At 36.2% G+C, this 27,292-nt stretch overlaps 2 protein-coding genes across 2 annotated transcripts in view; one reads left to right on the top strand and one right to left on the bottom strand.

Annotated features, from left to right (window-relative positions):
- LOC136034500 (small ribosomal subunit protein eS12-like) overlaps window positions 1-702 on the bottom strand; it is a 31,815-nt gene extending 31,113 nt beyond the window's left edge. The window contains exon 1 of the mRNA XM_065715719.1: window positions 662-702. The gene's annotated coding sequence lies outside the window, so the exon portion shown is untranslated. The remainder of the gene's footprint in view (window positions 1-661) is intronic.
- LOC136034499 (bifunctional peptidase and (3S)-lysyl hydroxylase JMJD7-like) lies at window positions 482-27,292 on the top strand. Its single transcript, XM_065715717.1, has 4 exons — window positions 482-567; window positions 19,386-19,539; window positions 24,095-24,405; window positions 26,815-27,292. The coding sequence occupies exons 1-4, from the start codon at window positions 504-506 to the stop codon at window positions 27,249-27,251; spliced, it is 966 nt and encodes a 321-aa protein (XP_065571789.1). The 5' UTR covers window positions 482-503; the 3' UTR covers window positions 27,252-27,292.

Here is a 27,292-nt window from a genome sequence, read left to right as displayed (position 1 = left end):
AATATGACTAAAAGAAATAATGTCTAAGACATAAATATTTGCTATATTTTCATTTCAATTATGAATAGTTCAAAAAAGAGAAATCTTAGCAAAACAGCATCAATTTGTCCTAAAAAAAATCTTTTCTGCCCCAGGCAAGAATTGTGCGCAGCGTTTTAAAGTTTAACATCATATTAATCAATTCGGTCAGGGCTTCGATCTTTCTATTAGAACCAAGGAGGTCATAAACCACACTCGTGTTAGACTGCAATCAGAGCAACAAAACACATAAGAAAAGCAAAACACATAACAGAAATCCAACAAGGACGAGACCGAAATGCTGTTCCCTCAGCACAATTAATTCACTGAGGGGCAAGAAAACATATTTTCACAAAAGCATGTGAGAATGGTGCTATTATTTGGCAGATCCAATAGGTTTTCGGTCCTTAAAACCCCAAATGAAAATGTGACTTTTCAACAGAAAGTGCAGTTTTCAGTAAGAACGCCATCTTTCTTTTTAAAATATGGACCAAGAAGAAAATGCAAAAATTACCTCTAGCTTTGAATCTCTGAGCCGGGAATCTAAAGGTAAATGCATATATTTGGTTTTTTACGCAATATACGGTATCAACTAAACTAAATAAGGTAACTAAGCTAATATACGGTAACTAATTAACCATACTTTAATCAAAACTACTCAGAATTGAGTCTATTAATTTTAAGTAATGATAGATGACTCTGCAGTTGCTTCCTCAGTGAATTTTATGCAAAAACTGGCGTTAAACCTATAAAAAAAAGACCAGTTAATTTACAGAATTGCAAAATAATTATGTATTATATAACAGACAAATTATCATGTGAAGCGTGAAAGTAAAAATCTATACTAGGGAAAAACAAACCAATCATTTGATTTCCCGTTAGTAAGATATTATTTCTTAATTTCTTCTCCAAACTTTGGAAATATCTAATGGGTAGTTTTTCTTCTGTGTTTTCTTGATACATTTTATATCAAGTAAGTAATTCTTTTTATTCTTGGTAAACATGTCTATAGACCGTATGAAATTTTTCATATTTGTCTAAATTCAACCATGACTTTCAAGAAGAAGGCCATATTAGAATGCAGAGGAAAGGTGGTTCTTGAGCAGAATCATGGGGGTAGGGGTGATAAGGGTGCGAATAATTTCCCCAGTTGACAAGTTTATTTAAAAACAGTAAAAACAAAGAAAATTACGGAATGAAGGCGCCAGAAAAATCCTATGGGGGCCCGCTCCTGAAGCAGAGCGTTTCAACTTAGAAAGTGATTAATCCTGTGTCAAAAAATTTAGCAGGGACGAAGGACCCATGCCACTTGAGTTATCAATATTTTAGGATTTCATCTTTGTTGTCTTCATTTTTCAGGATAAAGATTTTTTGAGCGATGTAAGGAAATTGTTACTATTTTCTACCTCAAATACAGATTGGATTACCGGAAAAATTTTTTATTTCGCACAGTCTGGTCTATACTTTTCAAAATGTAAAAAAAAATGAAGACAAAATGTTTTAACTAAGATTATTGAACAAAGCTACTGAAAGTAGACCGACTGTTTAATATATAATGAGAAGGACTGTTCAATATATAATATATAATGTAAATTTTGCGTTTAAATTATTATTTGAATTTAATTTTGATCGTCTTTGGTTTGATGTAGCTCTTTACATTTCTTTAAAAATAACTTTTGGGAAAATAATTTGAATTGTTTTATGTTCGTTTTTGATAAACGTTGTTTTTTCTATTGGTTAAAAAAATATATGTAAGGTTCTGTTGGTTTCGCTGTTTAAGAATTAAGATTTAGGCATTAAATAATTTTAACGATTTGAAATGCGCCACGGTTTTACCGACTTTTTTGACTAAGTGACCAAAAACATTGAGGGGGGTGTCCCCCTCCCCCCATACGTGACGGCCCTGCTCACCACTATTATTTACAATCCCTGCTATTATTCTTCATCTGACTTGCGTGCGGAGAGGTGCTGTCAAAATTATATTTTCAATTTTATTTACACGCAGTGGCGTTGTTTGACATTTGTGTATCTAATCTATGATTTTCGTTTTAAAAATATGAACTTGAGGATTATTTTGGATATTGAATCTCCGCACAGCAGGTAGAGAATTTCTGTGGTTTTTACCCCGGGTGAAGACGAGTTGGTCGGGTTCGAGGTAGTCCTCCTCCCAATCAGCCTAGTACACAGCACCTAGTTTTTTCCAAGTTAGTTATGACTAAATATTACTGCCCTGAGTGTAGAAACCCAGCAACTAGTGGGACAGTTCAGTGCACCAAATGCAGTCAATGGTGGCATCCTAAGTGTGCAAGGATCACGCTTGGAGCAAGAGAAAAACTACAGGTATGGTTGTGCTTAAATTGTGACTTCCCCACTTCACCTTCATTTACTAGCGGTATGAAAATTCCGTGCAAAGTTACGCCACAAGCGTGCCCTAGACCTAGATCCTTTGGCAAAAACACACCCATAGTCACACCAAGGAATTCTAATCCCAAAACTAAGACAGTAACTAGGCCCAGCAGTGAGGATAAAACTCCATGCACGAATTGTTCTGAATACGTTAATGAAGTCTCAGCTTTAACTAACAGATGTTCCGTTCTTGAGAATCAACTCTCAGCTATTCAAAATGAACTATTACCCTTAAGAAATGCTCACGAATCACTCCAATCTGATTTACGTAACCTTCAGAACTTAACTGACGAAAAAACAACAACTATTGACACCCTAATGATGCAGTTAAATCAGTTGGGAATCCTTTCACCCATGCCACCCGTGAAATTACGCTCGTCTCCCTTTAGCTCTGAAATGAATAATTCTATACAAGGCCCGAGCAATCAGATTTGTAACTCATTAAGTGACGTAAAAAGTGCATGCAGTGTGAGAATGATCCTCGATAACGAGATTCAGGAAAGTGTTAAATTAGCTGACGTAAGGTTAACTGACGAGAATAATTTTCGTAACATTCAACCGACTGAAGATGAACCGTTAATTGTTTTCGAGAAAATAGTGCAACAAAAAGTTAAGCGCAAGCCCTTAACCAGTAAAGGATGTAATATTATATGCAGGTTTTTTGTGAAAGAGGCTCCCAAATTTAACAAGATATGTCGGTATTTTAATGAAAATGGTTTCTGTAAGCACAGAAAAAAGTGTCGTTTTTTACATATATGTCCGCGCTTTATTTCGAAAACTTGCAGTAATAATGAGTGTAATTTTGACCACGTTGATTTATGTTGTGTTTTATCATGTACGGAAAAAGAATGTGTTTTCGCGCATGCGTGTTGCGGTACATCAAAAAGACGTAGCTCCAGTCACACCAATCGACAGGAAAATACTTTTCTGGATCCGAACCCGGCATCAAAAAACTTAATTGGACGGGGGTTACGAATTCAAAAACATCGCGATTACACCTTTTGCGGACCTCCGTGGCCCCCCTTACCAACAATCCCTCCCGTACATCAACATACCCCCAACCAAGCGTGTGTTGCGCCTTCTCGGTCGGTCGGAATGTTTTTCCCGGATCCGCTACCTCAGCAGCATCAACTTTTCTACCCCCCACAAAAGATAACGTCCCCGAGCCCCCCGACAGTGTTTCAAATCCCCGTACCTCCCCCCTCCTGTCCACCCTCACAGCCCCCAATGGCGAGGACACAATTTCTTTCGTTTCAGCCGAAATTCCAGTACTGAATAAATTTGAGCCCCTGGTTGGTATGGGTAATCCTGATGACAGCCTCACCCACCAGGGAAATAACATATTCTTACAAAGACCTACAACAAGAACATCAAACACCACTAAGGTAAAGTATTATAATTCTGATGTTTTTTCCTTCCCTAGGTTTATTTACGCAAATGCTGAAAGTTTAAATTTTGATAAAGTGGCTGAGTTAGAAAGTCTAGCTCAGGCAACAAAGGCATCTGTCCTAATGGTTTCTGAAGTTCATCGACAAAACCCAGAACTCCTGAAAATAGGTGGTTTTGATGAGTTTATAAAAATACGACCTGATGACCATCCACTGGGGAAAAAAGGTGGCGGAGTTCTTATTTATGCCCATGAAACTTTTAAAGCAGCTAGACTTGATGTCCCTTTTTTAACTGAGTACGACGAAATAATGTGGGTCATTCTAAAACCACGACGTCTCCCCCGGAAATTCACTGGTATTGCTCTCTGCGTGTATTATTACTCGCCGGGTCAGACGAGTGAATACCGCCAAGCATTCGTAGAAAAGCTACAGCTCAGTTCGGATTTTGTTTTGGGCAAATACCCATCATGCGGAATTTTCATGATGGGCGATGCCAATGAATTAAAGCTCCATCACCTGGACGCCGGAATCGGCCTGAAGCAGCTCGTCAATTTTCCCACAACCAAAGGTGGCACCTCCCTTGACCGAATTTCCACAAATATGCACGAATTTTACAACATACCTACGACCGGGGCTCCAATTGGAGGAAGTTACCACTTTTCTCTTGAACTTAACCCCACCTGTTCCATTAAAATCGATTACACTACAACTGTAACTATCAGTCGACCAATCACAAGTGAGGGACTTCTGACTTTTGGCCAATGGTTAAGCTGCGAGAAATGGGAAAAATTCCAAGATGCTAAAAGTAGCAACGAAAAAGCTACTATTTTCCAAGAAGCTTTGCTTCATAATTACAAGGCCTGTTTTCCTGAGAAGTCAACAAAACGTTTCTCGTCAGATCGACCATATATTACACAAGAAGTTAAGAAAATGGTAATGGAAAAGAGATGGCTTTTCCGTCAAGGTAATACCCAACAAGCCAACAGGTTGAAAAACAAACTAAGAAAAGTCACTCGAAAACACGCGAACAAATATGTAGAACGTAAAGCTAATCATCTGTTCGAGTCCAAACCAAGCCAGTGGTACAACCGAATCAAAAGGATGACGGGCAAGGTGGAAAAAGGAGTCGATTTTGGCATTGATGAAGATGACGTCGTAACAGCCAACTCCCTTAATAAACATCTGGGTAACATTGTGCAATCCCTCCCGCCTTTGCTGAGCGTGGGAATACCCACCCCTCCTCCTGAGTCTTTTGATTTCCCTTTGATATCAGAGTCCCAGGTGTTTTTCAAATTAAAAAGGCTTAAAAGAACAAGCATTACCCCTGTAGATATTCCCATTGATCTCATCAAAGCATTTCCAGATTATCTTAGTGGCCCCCTAACACTCCTTTTTAATCAGGTGACAAAAACAGGTGAGTATCCATCAATTTGGAAAAATGGGTTCATTACACCAATACCAAAAAAAGATGCGCCCAATGATTTTTCGGGTGTCCGACCGATCACTATGACACCCATTTTTAGCAAAGTGTATGAAAGTTTTGTTGCAGCATGGCTGAAAGACCGTATTCTGGACAAAATTGATCCAAGGCAGTTTGGAAATATGCCAAACACATCTACATCTCATTACTTAGTAAGTATAATTGACAGTATTTTGCAAAAACTCGATGAACCAGATTCTTGGATTAATCTTATTGCAATAGATCTAAGAAAAGCTTTTGATTTAATTTGCCACAAAATTCTTGTAAAAAAACTTCTTGGACTAGGTGTAGATTCATTCCTTGTACGTTTAATTGCTAGTTTTCTTTCTGGTAGATGTCAACGGACAAAATATAAGTCCACCTACTCCGACCCACTGCCCATTTTTTGTGGAGTTCCCCAAGGTACCCTCTTGGGACCACTTTTGTTTCTTGTCATAATAAATGATTTGGGAACAACACTGGACGATCGCTGGAAGTATGTCGACGATCTGTCGCTCATTGAATGTTGTCGGAAAAACCTACCAAGCAGAGCAGGTTCATTAATGAAAGATATATGTCAAGAGGCAAAGGTGGACAAAATGACTGTCAACTTTGATAAATCTGTAATTTTAACATTTTCTTTTTTAAAATCTGCGCCAGTTTTTAATCCACCTATTCCCAGCGCCAGTCACGTGACCGAAATTAAACTGCTCGGCGTCCATATCACTTCAGATCTGAAGTGGAATAAACATGTTGATGGCATGTTAAAAAAAGCTAATTTGGCCATCAGGTCTCTAAAGTTGTTGGCTCGCCATGGAATCCCTGCACCACACCTCCTACGCATCTATTTCTCTTTTATACGTTCCACACTTGAATACTGTTGCCCTGTATGGCATTTCGGGCTGACTAGGGAACAGTCGGACCGGGTTGAGAGGGTGCAATACCGTGCCCTCCTAGTAATCTCAAAAGCCCCAAAAATACCGTACATATCCCTCCTTAATCAGTTTCAACTTCAAACCCTTCAATCTCGTCGTTTAAAACTAGCCCTATCCTTTGGTAATAAAATTTTGTCCAGCCCTATACACCGAAATATCCTTCCTCCCCAACATCAACCGGCACGGGTAAAGCCACTCAGGGCCGTTGCAGAGCCTGTACCAAAACTTCAACCTGTGACTGTGTCACATGCTCGTTATGAGCTTAGTTTTGTGCCCTCGTTTGTTAAGTTGTTTAATGCTGGATCGACTTTTTAATCCGGATTATTGTTGTTAATTGTATTATTATAATTTTGTGTATATTTGTTGACTTATTTTCGTGTGTATGTGACAATTATTATTGTTAATTGTATATATTATTAATTTTGTGAATGTTAATTTTGACTTGTCGACGAATTTTTGTGTGTGTATGACAATAAAAACTAATAATCGGCTCTGTCCGTCGAATGTTTTTTAAATAAAATGAATTTGAATTTGAATTTGAATTATAACAAAGGCATAGAAAGGGGAATACCCTCTCCCCCAAAGAAAAAATTCCAAATTTGTGGGATTTTTCTTTTGCGATTAAAGGCCGCTTGAGGGACCTGAACACCGAATTGGAGAACGGGGTGTCCAGCCCTGTTTTACCTTAAATATAGGCTAGTTAGGCCAATGTCCTAGTCTTAGGAGGCTTTACAGATAACCTAGTTTACAACTACCACGGTTGTTCTTTGTTAAGGACAAAAATTGCAGAAAAACTGTTTTAAGTCATTTCAAAATCAGTAGTGATGCCATAGTCATTTTCAAAGCATAAATATCTGCTACTCTTTTCTTGTTCTAAACAGGTTTACTTCATTTAATATGTGACGTAACTCGATTACTCCTCCTCCTAGAAGACATTCATTTTATTGATCGAGATTCAGCTTCTTTTTGGAAGTGAGACAGTAAACACTGAAAATGTCGTCGTACACATCTCTAGTATCTTTGTATCCATTGGGCAGCTGGTCATCCTGTGAGCATTGTACTATTGTTGATGACTATAATGAAAAGTGTAGATTATTAAATCCATGTAAATGGCATATAGGATATGCAGTGCATATTAAAGACTTTAATTCCTGTTTTGTAGATGTTTGTGACTCTCACACTAGAGGTTTCCTATGCTCTGATTGTAACTGTGATAAATGGGATCAATGGGAAAATACTTACCCTGGTATGTTGAAAAAACCCTAAACGTGATTTCAGTTTACTTTTAAGAGACTGGTATCGTGTTGGTTTTAAATTGTTTTGGGAGGAGAAAACTGGTCTACGCTTCAATTGCTGGAATAATAATAGAGTCTGGTTTTTAAGGCATCGCTGTGAAGGTACTGACTACTATGATTATATACCTACTGGTTTTTATTTGAGTGTTTCAGAAACTGATTCCTCATCTGTTAATACCGTATGTGACATTGCTTCAAATAAGCAAATTGAAATACATGAATTTTATAATATGAATCAAAATAGTATTATTTACTTAACAAAGCGATATTATAAAAATGAAGTTACATTATATTGTATTAAAGCTGACCCTGACTTTGCATGCCAAAAAAAGTACAAGCTGAATCCTGACGAGGTGCCAACACTTATCGTTACCGAATTGAATGTGAAATTGGTTCAAATAAGCAAATTGAAATATCGTGAATATCATGAAATATCAAATAAGCAGATTCAGCCAAATCTTGAATAATGAACCACGAGCTTGGCTCAATAATATAAAATACGTCATTCCTTTCATGAATTTTATGTCTGGGGCAATAGTCTTCATTTTATCATAGACTCTTGCCACACATTATAGCAATAATAGATATTTTTAAGATTTTCTTAAAAATATTTTATCACGATATTGAATTATTTTCGTTAAAAATGTTGTTTTACCAGACATTGATGATTCGCAAAGAAATGATCTGAATGGAGTTTTAAATAATGCATAATACTCTTCTTGGTGTGAAAATACAACTAACCGAACGTATCCTGAATCTGTTGAATAAATACCTAAAAAAGACAAAATATAAAATACATGTTTTCCTTAATATAAATAAATACACTACAAATATTTTGAAAACATATTTACAAAAACATAATCAACAACATGGAATAGGCACTTAAACACATTTGCATAGGCAGTGGAAAAAAACATAAAATAGACACTTAAAAACACTGAGAATGCCCATACCCAGAAAGTGGGATGGCCGGAAGACGTGGCGGCCGCTGTGGATGGCGAAGGCAGGGCCTGGTCCGGGTCAGTTTTGCAGCAGGTAAGATAATAGTATAATATTAAAATATTTTTAAAACAACGATTCCGCCTTGGACAAAAAAACAAAAACATATAAAAAATCTACATATAAAATACACTTTTGAGCTGGAGGTTGCTGGGGTGAAGACTGTTGTGATGGGAAACATTTGAGATAGAAAACAGGGATTCTAACCTTCCGCCAACTATTGAACTTTTTCCAGACTGAGACGCTGTCTACACGCATACGTCTCGATATGAAGTAAGGTAATGAAGGTGTGGTAGTATCTTTACACCGTCCTTGCAGGCATAGACTTTGTCTGATATAGCTTGACAGGGCTTTTTTAACTCTAATTGTATAATTTTTAAATTTTAAAGAGCAAATGTCATGGCCATTAGCTCTTTAAAATTTAAAGTCTGTATAGTTAGAGTCGAAAGAAATGCCATGTTAAAAGGTACACCCACACGGTCATTACCTTACTTTAAATCGAGATGTATGTGTAGAGTATAGACAGCGTCTTGGTCTGGAGAAAGTTCAATAGTTGGCGGGAGGGGAGGGTCTCTTTTTTCTATCCCAACAATTTTCCATCACAACAGTCTCCACCCCCAACAATCTCCTGTTCAGCAATCTTTTTTATATGTAGTGTTTTTATATGTTTTCATTTATTTTTTTGCGCAAGACAGAATCATTGTTTTAAAAAGTGTTTAGTATCCAACTATTATTTTACCTGGTGCCAGCCGGCCCAGGCCTGGCCTTCACCCGCTGCAGCGGCCGTCGCGTCGTCTGGCCACCCTTATTGCGCCAGACATAAAATTCATACGGGGACTTGACTTTCTTAATATTATTGAACCAAACTCGGTGTTGATTATTGATGATATAGCTGAATCCATTCAAGAATGGTCTCAGGAGATGTTACAATTATTAAAATACTAATACTAGCACACCAAGAGGGGGTGATGATTTAAAAGCTATCAAATAAAGGCGTCTTAATATCAGTACATTACCTTTTAGTATACAAAAGTGTAGCGGAAACTTCACACCGCGTTGATATTCAAAATGACTCAAGTTTCGTAATGTGTTTATGAAATTTTGGTGAAGCGTGAAGTTTAAGTTTCCCGCCAAACTTGCTCGAGCTACTGGACTTGAAAAGAATCTAGCGACAGAATATTTACAGAGTGAACCCAGCAAAACTCTTCGTCAAAATCATAGAGTTCGTGGCAGTCAGTATCGAAAAACTAAAGCCCTTTTTCCATTGCGCGTATTAGAAGCAGATCTTTTGACTCGAAACGAGATTCAAAGGCCTCACAATAGTCCATACAAGTATATTTTACTTGCAATCAGTGTTTTAAGTTCCTATGCATATACTGCTCCATCGCGTTTAAGGAAAGATGATAAAGTTGATAGAACCCTTGAAACATTCTTTGAACGAGGTTGTTATAGAAAAATTCAAACAGATCAGGGAAGTTAATTTGTTAATCCACATGTAAAAAGGGTTTTATTGAAGTATAATACAATACCCTGTCACAGTCATAGTCCAACAAAGATTGTATTGGCTGAATGTGTAATAAGAACTATTCGACTTTTAATTCCGAGATATTACATATTGAAAAATACTGCTGCTTTTATTCTAGATTTAAATAAAATCATGTTGATTTATAATCAACGCCCTCATCGATCCCTGTCCAATTATAGTCGTCTTGTAGTTCATTCAAATGAAAATACGCTGGACATTTTTCTTAAAAATATTGCAATGAGTGGCAAGTAAAAAAGAAGAAATTTAATGTTGGTGATACAGTTCGAATCAATGGAACAAGTAATATTTTTGAAAAAGGGAATTACTTTGAGTCCACTGAACTTTAAGTGTCAGAAATTTTATACAATAAACCTGTAAGGTATTGTCTACGTGATATGAAAGATTAAGAGATTCTTGGTGGTTTTACGAGTATGAATTACAAAAAGTTAACACGGTTGAATGTATAAGATTGAAAAAGTATTAAAGAGTCAAACTAGCAATGGTAGGAGGCAGTTGCTTGTTTGTTGGCATGGATACAACTCTGATTTCGATTCTTGGATTTGCTGCTGAAGACGTTCACAATGCCTAATGATTTCTATTTGACGCTCATGTCCAATGTCTCTAACCCCCTCTATGATGATTTGAATTAAACAAGCCATTTTTGGACTAAACTCTCCCCTGCCATGAAATTCAATGGAAAGTTTGAAGTTGCTCTTTTTGATTTTATTCTTAAAAATACATATGATATTTTGAGAAAGGATTGTACATATGATATAAATTAAACTAAACAATTACAAGTGTATAGTGAGTATGAGGAATGGATGAAATCAAATAAATCTGATATACACCCTCATTTCACGATAAAATCGAAAGAAAATGGCAGTATGACTCATTTCTGTAGTGCAATCAACTCCCCCTCTAATCATACAGCCAGTCCCAAGCCTTGAAAATGGAGGAGAGTTTAGCGGCAGACTAGCAACCTGCCCCTGGATTAAAGATTTGCCATAGAAACATCTAGTTTGAGAGCCAATATGATACCGAATATGCAACCTGCTGACGACTATGAACTGCCCCCAGACACCATGACGACGAATTCGACCGCCCCTGGACACGATTTTTAAAAGCGAATTGTCGAACGGAACTTGGCTTTTGGAACGTGAGGACCATACAGAGCAAGTTGTTAATGTAATGGACAGATATGACCTCGACATTCTTGCTCTATCGGAAGTCCGTTGGACAGGTGCAGGCAGTCAAACCCTAGAAAAGGGGCTCACAATCCGGCACAGTTGCATCGACAAAAGAGAGAAACAGATGTTGCTATAATGCTTTGCTAATCTGCATTCAGAGCTCTAACTAAATTGACACCCATAAATGAGAGGATCATCAAGTCAAGGTTCACAGGACAACAAGCCAAACTAACAGTAGTTGCCTGTTACCCACCAACTAGCAACGCAGATGATAGCACAAAAAAAGTTTCTATAACATCTTAAAAGCTTTCGCCAAAGATATCCCCAGGTATGATCTCGTCTGCTTTGTTGGTGACTTCAATGCCAAAGTGGGGAGCGACAAGTTCTTCTGTCCTGAAGTTCTTAGCAGTCAAGGCCTCGGCGAGATCAACGACAATGGGTCAATGTTGGTTGACTTTGCTTTAACAAATGATATCATCATCAATGGAACTCTGTTCCAACATAAAAACATCCACAACCACTCATGGAACTCGCCGGAGGTCGAACTTATAATCAAATAGAACATATCTTGATAAACAATAAGTGAAAGTCGAGTGTCCAGGATGTTAGGGCCCACAGAAGAGCCGATATCACCTCAGACCATGCCCTGATGATCGCAAAACTGTTTTTCAAGCTGAAATTCGCACAGAAGTCAGAATCCAAAGAAAAGCCTGCCTACGATTCAGAAGCTCTCAAACGCAGTAACTTTAGTTATCCAGGTTACAAACAGGTTTGAGAGATTGACAATAGATTTAAACAATAAAGGCAGTGCAGAGTCATTCTAGAACACTCTAAAAGAAGCCTATAACCAGACAGCACTAGAAACGCTTTGACACAAAAGAAGACCCAACGATGAATGGTTATCCGATATGACAAGCATCCTCATTGAAGAATGTTGGAAATTAAAGCAACGTCTTCTAAACGGTGGAGATGACTGCGAAAAAGTCTTGAGAAATGGTCTGTACTGTCATCAAGACAAGCTAGTGAATAAGAGGGCAAGGGTAGATAAACGGGACTCTCTAGAAAAAAGGCAACTTTAGCAGAAGAAGCAGCCAAATGCGGTGATTCCAGAGCTGTTTACAAAATTATCAATGAAATCATCAGGAAACGACGGAACCTAAATGGGCTAGTTAAAGACGAAAATGGCAAGATGGTCACAGCCCCCGATAAGATCTCTGAAGTTTGAGCCGTACATTTTGAGAAAGCCCTCAACAGACCTAGTCCTCCCAGCACAATATACATTCCCACAACTCCTTTCCCGGACCTTCAAAACAATACATAAGCGCTATCGACAAAATAAATAGTTCAAATCTCCCGCAAGATGAAGAACGGTAGAGCAGCAGGAAGCGACAAGATATCAGCAGAAATGATCAAAACCTCTTTAGGTGCTTCCATAACGATGTGGATCGCATTCTTTGCATGTATCTGGAAATCAGAGAAATTCCCCGAATAATGAAGAAAAGCATACTCATCAAGCCTTTCAAGAAAGGAGATGCATCGAAGCGCGATAACTGGAGGGGAACTAGCCTCTTTTCGATCCCGAGGAAACTATTCTCACAGACAATCCTCCTCCGCAGCCGGACAGCGTTAGATAAGCACTTTGCTTGTATCTTGTATCGCATTCTTTGCTTGTATCTGGAAATCAGAGAAATTCCCCGAATAATGAAGAAAAGCATACTCATCAAGCCTTTCAAGAAAGGAGATGCATCGAAGCGCGATAACTGGAGGGGAACTAGCCTCTTTTCGATCCCGAGGAAACTATTCTCACAGACAATCCTCCCCCGCAGCCGGACAGCGTTAGATAAGCACTTGAGAGACGAACAACATGGCTTCTGCCTATCTTGCTCCTTCTCAGACCTTGTATATGTCCTGCACATGTTGATCGAGGAATGCAACGAATGGAGACAAAAGATATACCTTATCTTCGTAGATTTCAAAAAAGCCTTTGACTCAATAAACCGAGAGTCGCCGTGGAAAATCCTTCGACACTATGACATTCCAGATTAATTAGTATCCCTGATCAACACGCTGTACGAAAACACGGAGTGCTGCGCTCGGGCCCACAAAGGAAACATAAGGTATTTGAGTATCATGTCTGGTGTCAAACAGGGAGGAGTCCTCCCCCTGCTGATTTTCCTTGCTGTCGATAATGCGCTCCGAGATTGGACGGGATTTGGGATCGAAATATGCAATAACAAACGACTAGCAGATCTTGATTTGGCCGGCATCTCCCTGATTGAGGCGAACAAGAAAAGGCTCCAGAAGCTTCTCGATGGCACACGAGAGAAAGTAAGTTTTTTGGGACTGAATATTAGTTTGGACAAGACAAAAAACATGGCAACGAGCGACTCACAACTTGGCATGAAGTGTGGGGCAATTCAGTAGAGCAGGTAGGGGAATTCAGATACCCTGGAAATATAGTCGAACTGGGCCTAGCGAAAAGGTGGTACAGTCTAGGATTGGACAATCCAGTGGAGCTTTTAATTGACTAAAGCCAATTTGGCGATCAAAAAAGTACTCCCTGAAACTAGAATTGAGGCTGGTCAACAGTAACATCCTCTCTGCCCTCCTCTATAGCTGTGAATGCTGGAAACTGAACCAACAGCAAGAAAAGAGGTTTCTCGTTTCCGAGAACAACTGTCTTCGCAGGATACTGAACATTAACTGGAGGGACCACATAACTAACCAGACAGTTCACTTTATCACGCATCAGCTCCTGGTAATAGATTTCATAGCCAACGAAGATGGCGCCACTTGGGACACATTATCCGTATGGCGGAAGATAGAATCCCTAGAACAGTACTGGAGTGGCAACCAGAGGGAACCCGAAGAAGAGGAAAGTAGAAAAAATACACTTCGTCTCAAATACCAGCAGGACCTGAAGTTTATCAATTCGACAGTCCAACCCGAATGGGAAGACGCCTGGGCAGCATCACATATGAGGGATGATTGGTGGCTCTTTCGGATTGCCCTTGGTGCCTTTGGAGGCACAGGAGGAACTAAGGTAAGGTGTCGTGCAATCAATGGGAAATCTCAGCTCGCAAGAATAATACATTCCACTTTAACTATTTAATGTAACATGGCAGGGTTTACATTAGCTCTCCCTTCGAGAACAAATGGCTCATCTCAACGATAATCTGAGAGATTTTCTTGGTTTTAAACGGAATATAATCAAGGGTAAAAGTGCTGGTACCATCAGCGGAATGGAATATGTCATTTTTGCAGACTATCCACCTGACTTCTTATCGGACAATTTTACATTTCTTTATGCGTCCTTTGTCGAGAAAATGAGAGTCGGTAATACCAATGTCCCCCTTCTTCGTGTTCTTAAACGAAAAATTACCAACCAACACATTCACCACTTCAATATAAAGCATCTTTAATTTATTCTTGTAAACACTTCGTATTTGGAACTCTGTCAGTTAACATTAAGAAGTTAATTGGGGGATCCTCCTGCAGCAACACAAGATTCGGCTGTGATTCGTTCGTCAGTGTCCATTTATGGCCTTGGCCAATGGTTTTCTAAATTTTTTCGCTCTGCACTACCCCTGGCCTAAAAAATATATTGCACTGGCTGCCGCAGATTTTGCGTCCTCTACACTACATGATTGGGGCCCTGGGAAGGATTTTAAAGAAAGTGTTTCACAAAATCTCAGGTTCGGTGTGTGATCCCTTGTCGAGCGATTGAAATCCCGACAAAGCGGAAAAGGTTTAAAAAGGGCAAGAAATACCTCATCTCTCAGGTCAGAAATAACTGAGGTCAGAAGCGAGAAACATCATTCTTGTCAAAGAAGTAAAAGAAACCAAGAGTAAAAATCTTGAGATCGAAAAAGGATATTTTTTTTTACTAAAAATGGCATATTTACCACATAAAGAATCTCATCTCTCAGTCACCTCATCTCTAAGTCTTTTCAATGCGTAAAATGTTTATGTGAGTGTAAAAAATGGTTACTATGAACAATTTTATTCACAACAACCGTTCTCTGAAAACCTTCATTTTCAAGTCTATTCCAGTGGCGACTAGTTCATAGATTTGACTTCCACATTTATAGATATGCATTTGATTGGCAAAAAATCTAACGGTGAAAAACCAAGTGCAGCCGAGGAGATATCCTGTGAAAATTGTGTAATGTACATTTTTTTTAGATAAATAAGTGTCTACATAAATGGAATTTTGTTGAGCACAAGCACTGATAGATGGAACTTTGCAAGTAACATAAAACTTATCCTGATGACTCCAAAGTCCTGTAAAAAATTGACAGATTTAGCCACTGGATATGAATGTAAAATGGACGCTGACAATATCAATATACTTAGAGAGGAGACAACTAGTGATTTTTCTTGGTTCGGAAAATAAATCATGAAATTTCTAAGATACCTCTATGGTTGCCTCCCAATTTCAATATTGATATGAAGCTACATTTTACTCCGTACAGACTCATTTTGCAAAAAGTAGTTACCACTGCACCTGATGAACAGTCTCTCTCACCTCAGTAATACTTCATGTACGAAAAGAACAGGTTATGAGTTTTGTTGCTGAGGCAGTTGAAAAATTTAGTGCTAATGGAATTAATATCAACCTTTCCTTCTGCATAAAATTACAAATCAACGACATATTGCTACGGGTTCACGTACCTACACTGACTCTTAATTTATTAACAGTGAAATTCCTTCAAAACTCGCTTTGGCTTTTGTAAAAAGTGCTAGTGCTTTTGGATCGTGGACAAATTCCCCCCTCATGTTTTAAATGTATGACTTTCAACTCTTGTATGTAAAGTAAATGAAATTCCACACTACAACTTATCCTTTCATAGATCCTACAGAACCCTATGTGAATTGCCAATGTAATCCCTAGATTGAAATTCACAACTATTTGAAAATGGTCGCAATGTTTTCAAAACTCATAGTATTATTGTATTGAATTTGTCTTGTACTCAAGGTATGAGCATTTTCCGAACGGGAACAGCACGTTTAGAGTGTACTTTTGGTGAACCTAAGGTGGTAATCTCGCTAAATCAATTTGAAACCTATTGGAAAATTACCCCTGATGGAAGTGTTTTATTAGACTTGGCACCATGAACACAAATCAAATGATCGATGAATTCAGTTTGGACCCCTTCATGTCCAAATTCAATTCGTGTTGCATAACCTCAGATTTTCTCGACCATATTCAAAGGGTTAACAATATCCTTATCATTATTAATAGTAGTCCCTCATGTGTAAAGACCGGATATTGGCTGTGCATCTTTCAAACAGCGAAGAATATTGTATTTTTCGATCCTCTTAGCCTACCGTACGCATTCTAAACGCTTCACATCAAAACTTTCTTGAGCAAAATGAAAAATCTATCATTCAAAATCGGATAAGAGTACAAGATTTATCAACCAAAAGTTGTGGTTCTTATACACTGTTATATTTTCTTTTTCAGTGTCATGGATATGCTTTCATTGAATTTCTTAGCATTTATGTAGACAATCATCGATTGAACGACTTTCTAGTTAAAAATACTCTTTATTACCTGTATAATATAAATATCAGTGCCCTAAGAGTGAAATGCTTTTAGAATTTTTGTGAATTTCTTTATTAATAAAACTTGTATGGACAAAAGTCTTCATTCTTTAAATTTCTTCTTTTACGTATACGTAAACATCGGTAAAGATAAGTGGTGGAAGCACGTTAGGATTCAGATTGTACTCTTATAATGTAACTTCATATAATGTAAATATAATGTAACTTCATTTTTATAATATCTCCTTGTAAAGTAAATAATACTATTTTGACTCATATTATAAAATTCATGTATTTCAATTTGCTTATTTAAAGCAATGTCACACACGGTAATCTTATATGTTGAATCACTTTGTGGAACAGCCAAATAAAAATCAGCAGGTTTATAGTCATAGTAGCCAGTATCTTCACAGTGATGTCCTAAAACCAGACGCTTATTATTTTAGCCATTGAAGCGCATACCAGGTTTTTTGTCCCAAAACAATTGAACACCCATCCGATACCGGTCTCTTAAAAGTAAACTATAATCACGTTTAGGGTTTTTCCAATCATACCAGTGTAAGTATTTTTCCAATGATCACATTTAACATAGTGACAATTAAAGCAGAGGAAATCTCTAGTGTGAGAGTCACAAACATGTTCAAGACAGAAATTACAGTTTTTAATTTGCACTGCATATCATGTATACAATTTACATGGATTGAATAATATTCACTTTTCATTATAGACATCAACAATAGTACACTTCTCACAGGATGACCAGCTGCCCAATGAATACAAACATAATGGCCATGTGTAAAACATTTTCAGTGTTGACTTCTTCACTTTCAAAAAGAGACTTACTGGCGATTGATAAAAGGAATGTCTTCTAGGAGGAGGAGTAATCGAGTGACGTCACATATCAAATGAGTTAAACCTCTTTAGACAGGATTTGTTTTTAATATCGACTTATTTTTCGGTTGAATCTAGGTAATGTTAAAAAGCAAATCCAAAACATCATTTTGTTTTGTTTCGATTATTTTGTCAATAAATTGAGTAAATGCATCTGGCCCACGACGTACAATTTTCATACAATAGTCCAAAGATGGAGACTCGTTTATCATTACATCGTTAAGGATTATTTAAGAGAATATTTTCCTTTGAACTTACAACTCTTGAAAGTCATCATTTAGAATCGAAAATTTTTCCTAACTCACTAGATTCCGTATGATTTTGTTTTCTCAAATCCAATCATTTTTAGTCTTGACACTCTCACCGCTGATTATAGATTAACAAAGAATGAAGACTCTTTCTTGCTAAGAGAATATTCAACAAGAAATATTAAAAAAACTTTAATCTTTGTATATGCATTATATTCACTTTTGCTGCAAAAAAAACAACTGTTCTTCCGACTTGAATTTGCTGAATGATATTACATATCTTGCAAAAATCTCGTCCCATTCTAAGGTTCGCCGTCAACCCCTTGTAATTTCTACTGCTATGTTAGGTACTCAAGGTTTCTTTTTGCCATTGCTAGGTCCTTCATGTTCCAATAGCCTACAAATGCCCATTACTAAAGAATATGCCGAGAATAGCATCCTCAATGCTGACACATTGAACTCTTTCAATACTGAGGTGAGTGAACCGTTAGATCTAACAAACCACGTGCCATTAACCTCTCAACCTGTTTATGCTGAATTGTTAAGGTGCACCGGAACCAAAACAAGTCACGTGAGATTACGTTATCCTCAGTTACAACCAGGGCTCCCCTGCTTGACTAACGCCTTGTCCTAAGGGTTTTTCCCTACATCCTTAGGTTTTTAAATAACCTAAGAAAAAACTATTACGTAAAATCTACGTTTGCATCTTGATTGGTGGGCCTTGAGGCTTTTTCCTGGCCCTTGTAAGTTTTTTAAGTTGCCTAATTAACATAACAAACATCTGCATCTTGAAGAAACCACCCCCTATTATGTAACAAACACCTGCATCTTAAGAAAAACTGTCGCTATTACGTAAAAACACTTGCATATTGAAAAAAATTACTAACACTTGCTTCTTGAGGGAATCGCCATTAGTCTTCTTTATGGTCTTTAACCTTTTAGGAAGAAAAGAGTAGCGGATATGTGTGCTTTTAAAGTGCCAATGGCATCACTACTAAAACTTTTCTTCCTTCTGTCACAACTTCGAGAGCTTTTGAATCTTATCGGTAATGGCAACAACCATTCCTCCTCGAAATGGTAATACTACTACTACTACTGCTACTACTACTGTCACCTGGAGCCTGCACCGTTACGCCTGCTCCTCCTCCCATAGACAGTAATCCTGTTGAAAAACTGCTTTTTGATCTATAGATTAAGATTTAAGTACTCCTTTATGACCTGAGGAGAGGCGAGGTAGAATAAAATTGGCAAGTATTAGTATAGGTTATTTAGATAGATACTTAATTTAGTAGTCAATAGGTAATAACATTGGGAGGGGGATAGGAGGCTGAACTGCAACAAACTATTTAATATTTAAAATTGTGGTAACTACTAAGATGATAGGAAACGATGATCTCAGAAGCTGGGTTGGGGGGATGCTGCCAATCCAAGTATTGTTTCTGCCGAGAAAACGGACGCCTTTTTCATAATTTTTTTCAATGTTTTAGAATTATACCTTCATTCTTGCGTATCAGAGACGGAAGTAGAACCAACTGCTCTTCAGTTTATGAAAAAATGTGTATCTCCAAACTTGCCACTCATTATTAGAGAAGGATGTAAATACTGGCCGGCCACGTCCAAATGGAGTCATGAGTATCTCAGGTACTACTATTATATATATTCTCATTCGAATGCTGAAAACTTTTTTTGTGTATTTTTCTACAAGGGAAGGGGAGATTCCTAGTCTTCCTCCTTGTGGGCAAACACGCCAAAACTAATGTTGTTTTCAACCTCTTGAACACTAAATGTTGTTTTTCACTGTGTTTCGTTGACTTTTCATTTTTATTCATTTACTTTTAACTTTGACTTTCATGTTCTTTTGCTTCCTGTGTCTTTTTTCTTCTAAAATTGAAGGGGAGATTCCTAGTCTCCCTCCTTTTGGGCATCCATGCCAAAAATATTGTTTACGTTTTCAGACTCTTGAACAATAAACGTTACATCGGGTTCATTTCGGTGGGAGGGAAGAGGGGGAATGTGTCTCCACTAATTATTATTACTCCTGAGCTTTGACCTCCCCCCTCTACAGATTTTGAAATTTATCCTTTTGAGGAGAACGGGCAGTATTTTCACTGAAAAAACTTTTTTCGTGTTTCATCGACAAAATTGTAAACTTACATAAATTTACCCCCCCCCCCCACTTAGATTTTGAAAAGTGAATTTTACTCTAATTTCTTAAATTTTCCTGAGTCGATATCTCTTAAATTTTATTTTTATTGGAATATAATAGTTTCTGATGCAATATCCTATTTTGAAATTAATTCAGTATCAGAAATTTGTTACACTGCAGATACCCTATTTGAAGTTGGATAAAAAAAATGGATTATCCTCAATAGGACAACCTATTTAGGTTGGATTGAGGTGTGTTGGGATAAAAAAGCTCTTGCCGCCTTATCCACACCCTTCTCATTCTTCCAAAAACCTGGATACTGCCACTGATTCAAGAATGACCTCCCCAGAGCAGTAAAAATTAATATAAATGCAATATTATTGTGAAAATTTTTGCAGTAACTGCTGCGTTTGTTATCTTGATTATAGCGGATGGTATCTATTTACTCATTAAATGAAAATATACAAAATTTATTCTTATGTACAAAAAAGGAATGATTAAAACTTAAGACGAGCATAAATCACATTAGGGGGAGTGTTGTCCCCACCAGCTTCCTACTATTTAGAATATGATTTAGTTAACCTTCACTTTTGATCAGTTGTTTTAAGGAAAGGGTGGATTTGATAATCGTAATAGAAATCATTTAAGATTACAGATATATCATAAGACTTTGGGAGGGTAGAGCATTCACCTAAATATTGTTGAGGGGAGAACCATGGTCTCCCCCCTGAAATAGCGTTCCATGAATTGCTCAAATATCTTGCGATTTGACTTTTGCCCTGCGTTCAACGGAGCCTATTGTATTTAATAACGATTAATCACAGTATTTTTTTGAATAAGCGTAATTATGTTGATCTATTGAACGTGGTTCGAACATCAAAACAGATTTCTTGAAAACAAAATTAAAAAAAAATCTTGCAAATGCAAACCCGTAGAATTTTTGAAACTATTTAAAAATATTGTTAGCTTATGCCAATAGACAAATATTCCAAGAATTTTCTATCTGTAAAGGGCCGAATTGCAGCTTATTTGAGTTGTGGATCACAATAAGGCCGATAAAATAAAATTTAAATCAAAATGATAGGCCCATTTGGACCTTATTGACCTCTAAATCACAATAAGGCTGAGAAAAATAATGACTGAATCATAGGCAGTGCCATAGATCTGCCTAAGTAAAGAGCGATGTAGGCACAATGTATTATTTATTATTAGTATTATTTTTTATTTTTTTGGACCGGGGCACTTCGTATCGAAGGAGTTGTCGTAGAAACTTCAAAAAGGGTTCATTCGATTGCAAATTGAAAGGGTTAGTGTCCTTTTTAATAGTCAAAAGTAATTGAAGGGTAACTAATCCTCCTCCCACGCCCACCATTTCCCCAAACACATCTAATCAAAATTTTGAAATAGCCCTTTCGTTCAAAGTAATTTAAAGGCATGGAGATTATGTTTTTGAAGATGACAAACCCACACAGCCCTCAGTACAAGGGTTTTAAGTTATGCCCTTTGGGCTTATAAGGTACATATAGAAAGGGTGATTGTATAAACTTGGAAATCAGAAGTTCTAGCACCCTTTTTAAGATTCAGAGTGATCGGAGGGTGGATACCCTCAACCATACCTCGAGGTTTCCCGAAATGCATCTGATAGAAACTTTGAGATGGCAATTTGTTGTCGTAAAAACCTCGAAAACAGGTCTTTCGATTGAAAATTAAAAGGGCGAGTGCTCTTTTTAATAGTTGAAAGGGATTTAAGGGCAACAACCCCCCTCCCACGCCTAACATTTTTCCAAGCATATCTAATCAAAATTTTGAAATTGCCCTTATGTTCAATGTAATTGATGGGTCCGGAAATTATGTCCTTAAGGATGACAATCCCCCCCCACAACCCTCGGGGCAAGGTCTTTAAGTTACGCCCTGGGAGCATAGAAGGTACGTAAAGAAATGGTGATCGTATAAACTTCGGAGCGGGCCCATTGTATTAGTAATCAGAAGTTCTAGTGTCCTTTTTAAGATTCAGAGTGACTGGAGGGTGGATACCCCCCGCCCACACCTTGGGTTTTCCTGAAATGTATCTGATAGAAATTTTGGGATGGGTATTTGTTGTCGTAGGAACTTCAAAAACAGCTCATTCGATTGGAATTGAAAGGGCGAGTGACCTTTTCAATAGTCAAAAGCGATTAGAAGGCAACTAACCCCCCTCCCACACCCACAATTTTCCCAAACACATCTAATCAAAATTTTGAGATAGTCATTCTGTTCAACGTAGTCGAAATTTCTGGAAATTATGTTTTTGACAACCCCCATACCTTCTCAAGACCAGAACATAATTTGCAATTTACTGAAAAAAAAATTTAAAATTTTTTCACTTTGTTTATATATGAACGGAAAAGTCTTCCCCCTTGCACTCTAATTATAGCGCGAGTGTCTGGTGCCCTGTTTAAGAGTAACAAGATATTGGAAGTGAAATAGCCCTTTTAATAAATTTAAATAAATAAAAAGAGTCTAAGTTTATCCATGTTGTCAAAGAGCATAGAAAGAATCTTTTGGGAATGATATTAAGTTTTGTTTTTCAGATTAACTTCAGAAGCTATAAAATTAAATTAAAAATTATACTGTTTGTGTCAAGATTAAAAATTGTTTAATAAGTTTCTCCAACGTACAAATATCAACCCATGCAATGGATTCTTATAGAAAAACTGAAAAGATATACAATATTGTTTTTTCCATGAAAAAAATTGTGTTAATAAAAAACGAACAGAAATTAATTTCAAAAACTTTTTCCACAAGACAAGTTTTTCAAAGAAAAGCAAAGAGCTCCATCAAGCCAAGAATGAACAAAAATTAAGTCAAATATTCCTCCAAGCGTAAAACTACCACAAATCACTATCAACAAATAAATGAAACTCAAAACGAACAGAAATTACAATAAATATCCGAGTCAAACTCAAAACGAGCAAAAATTAACATGATCAGGGCTGATAACTCCCATGTCTTCTCAAGACCAGAATACAATTTGCGCTTTACTGAAAATAAGATACGTTTGAAATTTTTTCACCTTTCCTACTTTCATAAACAAAAGATGTCAAAACCTTAAGGAACAAATGTCAGGTTATGTGAATTAAACTGACAATCCACGGTCATTTGTATGTTGTTGTTGTTTTTTTGTTGTTTTTTTTTTCAGTAGAGCGCAAATTGTTTTCTGGTCTTGAGTATGTCTTGAGAACATAATTAGCACTTTACTGAACACAAAATACGTTTTAAAATGTTTTCACTTTTTTACTTTCATAAATATAAAATTATCAAAACTTTATGGAATACATATCGATATATGTCAATTAAACTGACAATCCAAGGTCATCTTTATTTCATTTTTATTTCTTTCTAAGTAGAGCACAAATTATGTTCTGGTCTTGAGAAGGCATAGGGTTTATCAGCCCTAGTCAAGTTAATTTTTGCTCGTTCTGAGGTTGACTCGGATATTTATTGTAATTTCTCTTCGTTTTGGGTTTCATTTACCGTTTTGTGGTAGTTTTACGCTTGGAAGATTATTTGACTATATTTCTGCTCATTTTTGGCTTAATGGAGCTCTTGACTTTTCTTTGAAATACTTGTTTCGTAGAAAAAGTTTTTAAAATTAATCACAGTAAAAGGTCTTTTTGCATCTTGTTGATCTCTGAATCACAATAAAGCCGAAAAATATAAGGAGTGGATCACAATAAAAGACCAAGTTGCAGCTTAATAAGCTTTGAAACACAATATGGCCGAATTGCAGCTCTGGATCATGAGCTCTGAATCACATAAGGCCGATGGAATAGGGTCTCAATCACAATACAAATGGAATTAAAGCTTATTGAGCTCTGAAACACAATAAGTAAATAATTAATTGCAATACGTTTCAATGATTATTGAACACAATTCAACAATTGCAATTGGCTATTGAACACAATAGCAAATAGTAAAATTGCAAAAATCAACGGCAATAACCTTATTAAGTTGAGGATTAGGTTTAATAACCGTGGTATCATTAATTTGTCTACTCTATTTCTTTTTCAGGTCTGTTATCGGAAATAAATTTGTGACTGTTGCAGTTACGCCCAATGGCTATGCAGATGCTATAAGGGAAGGACAGTTCGTTTTGCCAGAGGAAAGGAAGATTAAATTTTCCGATTTCCTTGACATTATTGAAAATCCAGATAAAACCAATGGTGTCTACTATGTTCAAAAACAAGACTCAAGTTTAGTGAAGGAATTTCAGGAGATTGCTGAAGACGTTCCAAAAGAAATTGTTTTTGCATCCCTAGCGTTAGAAAAAAAACCTGATGCTATCAACTTCTGGATGGGGGATAAAAGGGCGGTAACTTCAAGTAAGAAGCAGCAAGTATAATAAATTAATTAAGAGATTTTAATGATAAATTAATTAAGAGATAATAATTAATAAATTAATTAAATAATAAATTAAAAAAAAATTAATTAAGAGATTTTAATAATAAATTAATTAAATAATAAACTAAATAATAAATTAATTAATAAATTAATCAACTTCTGGATGGGAGATAAAAGGGCGGTAACTTCAAGTAAGAAGCAGCAAGTATAATAAATTAATTAAGAGATTTTAATAATAAATTAATTAAATAATAAATTAAATAATAAATTAATTAATTAATTAATTAAGAGATAATAATTAATAAATTAATTAAATAATAAATTAAATAAAAATTTAATTAAGAGATTTTAATAATAAATTAATTAAATAATAAATTAAATAATAAATTAATTAATAAATTAATAAATTAATTAATTAAGAGATAATAATTAATAAATTAAGAGACAAAACTTTGTTTCATTAAGGATCTTGTTCCCTATGTTTCATTAAGGATCTTGTTCCCTATGAAACAGCCGATTTTGTGACCAACATACAGCTTTATACACTAGATAAATCGCATATACCATAAACTCGATACACTATATAGATACAAAACGTTTTAAAGTATATTAAGCTAATAAGAGACAAAACTTTGTTTATGAAATATGCGATTTTGTGACCAGCATACAGCTGTATATACTGGATACACCGCATACACCATATACCAGATACACCATTCACCGGAAGGACAAAATGCTTATATTATTGGATTCTTTAGTTTTAGATTTATCTATTCACTGTATCAGAATTAATATATTCTTTAATCTTTTTCTTAGAGAAACTTACTTTAAATAAAAATTCCTGTTTTCACATGTTTTTCATTACCTTTGCGCATAGTTTTCAATCTAAAAAATGCAAAGTAAATTTTAAGATTGTCAGTTGGTGATCTCATTTCTCTACTCCTGCTACTAACAACTCATTGCTGCATCAACCTGCTTGAGGCTACGCAATGCGATTTTGTGACTAACTTACAGTTTATACACAATACACTGCATACACAATATACCGGACGTAAAAAATGCTTATATCGTTGGGTTCATTTGCTTTAGATCTATCCATTTTTTTTTTCATACAAAACTCTTTCTTCATACAAAAATCAAGAATAAAATTGACCTGTTTTCTTGTTAGGTGTCCTATTTCCGAATTTTTGCTTGATCTGTGTTTGGCATCTTTTGAGATAAATTCTGCTCGTTTTAATTTTTCAGTGGTACTTGTCATGAAAACTTTTTTTTTCATCCCAAAAATCAAGAACGAAATCAACCTGTTTTCTTGTCAGGTTTTCTTTTTACTAAAACCAAGAACGAAATCAACCTGTTTTCTTGTTAGGTTTTCTTTTTACTAATCTTCGCTTGCTTTGTGCTTGATATATTTTTTATGTAATTTCCGCCCGTTTTAAGTTTAAAATTTTCTCTGTATGAAATTGTTTTTTCATTCAAAAAATCAATAATGAAATCGAACTGTCAAGAACAATCTAAGCCTAGAAAATTTGGATTCCTTAGCTTTTTGAAACATAATATTTCATTAGCAGAATTAAAATTGCTTTTTTGTGGAATAAATAATTTAATAAAAAAAAGACTAATACCTGGGTAAAACCATAGTAAAATATTTGGTTGAAAAACCCGAGACTTGTAAATGATGTATGTTTTCCCTTGATTTTAACGTTACAATTGTACTACAGAGAATTCAAGTTGAAATAAGAAGAAATTGCCTTGAAAAAGCCTGTATTAATTTATTTCCAAATATTTTCTACTAATACCAAGTCTGTATCTTTTACTGGATGTATTGGACAGATAGGAAAACTGGAATTTTAAGTTTGCACAGGAGTGCTAATTCGGGACAGGGTAGGAAAGGGGTGACAATTGTTCCCTAAATTAAAAAAAAACACTTTTTTTCATTTTTTCATTTAAAAAATAGATAAACTTGAAAAATACCTTTTTTTTGTATCCTCATTAAAAAATAAAAAAAAAACACTTGACCTCCCACCTCTACATTTTTGTGAATAGTGTCACTCAGCTTTTATCCCTTCATAAAAAAATATCCCATCAGCTTTTATCAACTTCAAAAAAAACTGAAACCTCTGTCTTGATTAGTCAATCATGAAAACTCCGTTTGAAAGGTACATAAAATCAGCTCATAAAAACATACACATAATACGTTACTTGCCCTGTAGTTCTTCATAGTGTGTATTTTATTTATAAATTTAACAGTAATGATGCTGGGGTATAAATCTCATTTCGAACGCTATAGGATTGGAGAATTTCAATAGGTAATAAGAAGTGAGGGAAGGGGCTTATAATTCAGTTCATTGAACACCAACTAGCGAATTAACTTTAACTTACCCGTTTTTCAGTGCACAAAGATCCGTTTGAAAACATATACGGAGTCATCAAAGGCCACAAAGACTTCATCCTCATTCCGCCTACCGACTTACCATGGATACCCTATAAAACTGTTCCCCAGGCGGTATATAAAGAAACGACAGGGCAATTTGAAATTGTTAGCTTGGAGGATAGTGACCCAATCCCATGGATAGACATCGACCCTCTGAATCCGGATGTTGAAAAATACCCCAAATTTAAAAACGCGCATATGTTAAGGTGCCGAGTTCATGCAGGAGATTTGTTGTACCTCCCGTCGATGTGGTTTCATCATGTGAGACAAACCCAAGGATGCATTGCAGTCAATTATTGGTACGATATGGATTATGATATAAAGTATGCATACTATACCATGCTTGAAACGTTATGTACAGGCAAACCCCCTGAAGATTATATTGAACCTCTTTAACCTTTTTTTATTTCTTTTTTTAAATATAGAATGCAATGAGA

The sequence above is a fragment of the Artemia franciscana genome, chromosome 13, assembly GCF_032884065.1.
Source record: "Artemia franciscana chromosome 13, ASM3288406v1, whole genome shotgun sequence".
NCBI classification, from domain to species: Eukaryota; Metazoa; Arthropoda; class Branchiopoda; order Anostraca; family Artemiidae; genus Artemia; species Artemia franciscana.
The sequence above is the reverse complement of the archived record's forward strand: the minus strand, read 5'-3'. Positions and strand labels throughout refer to the sequence as shown.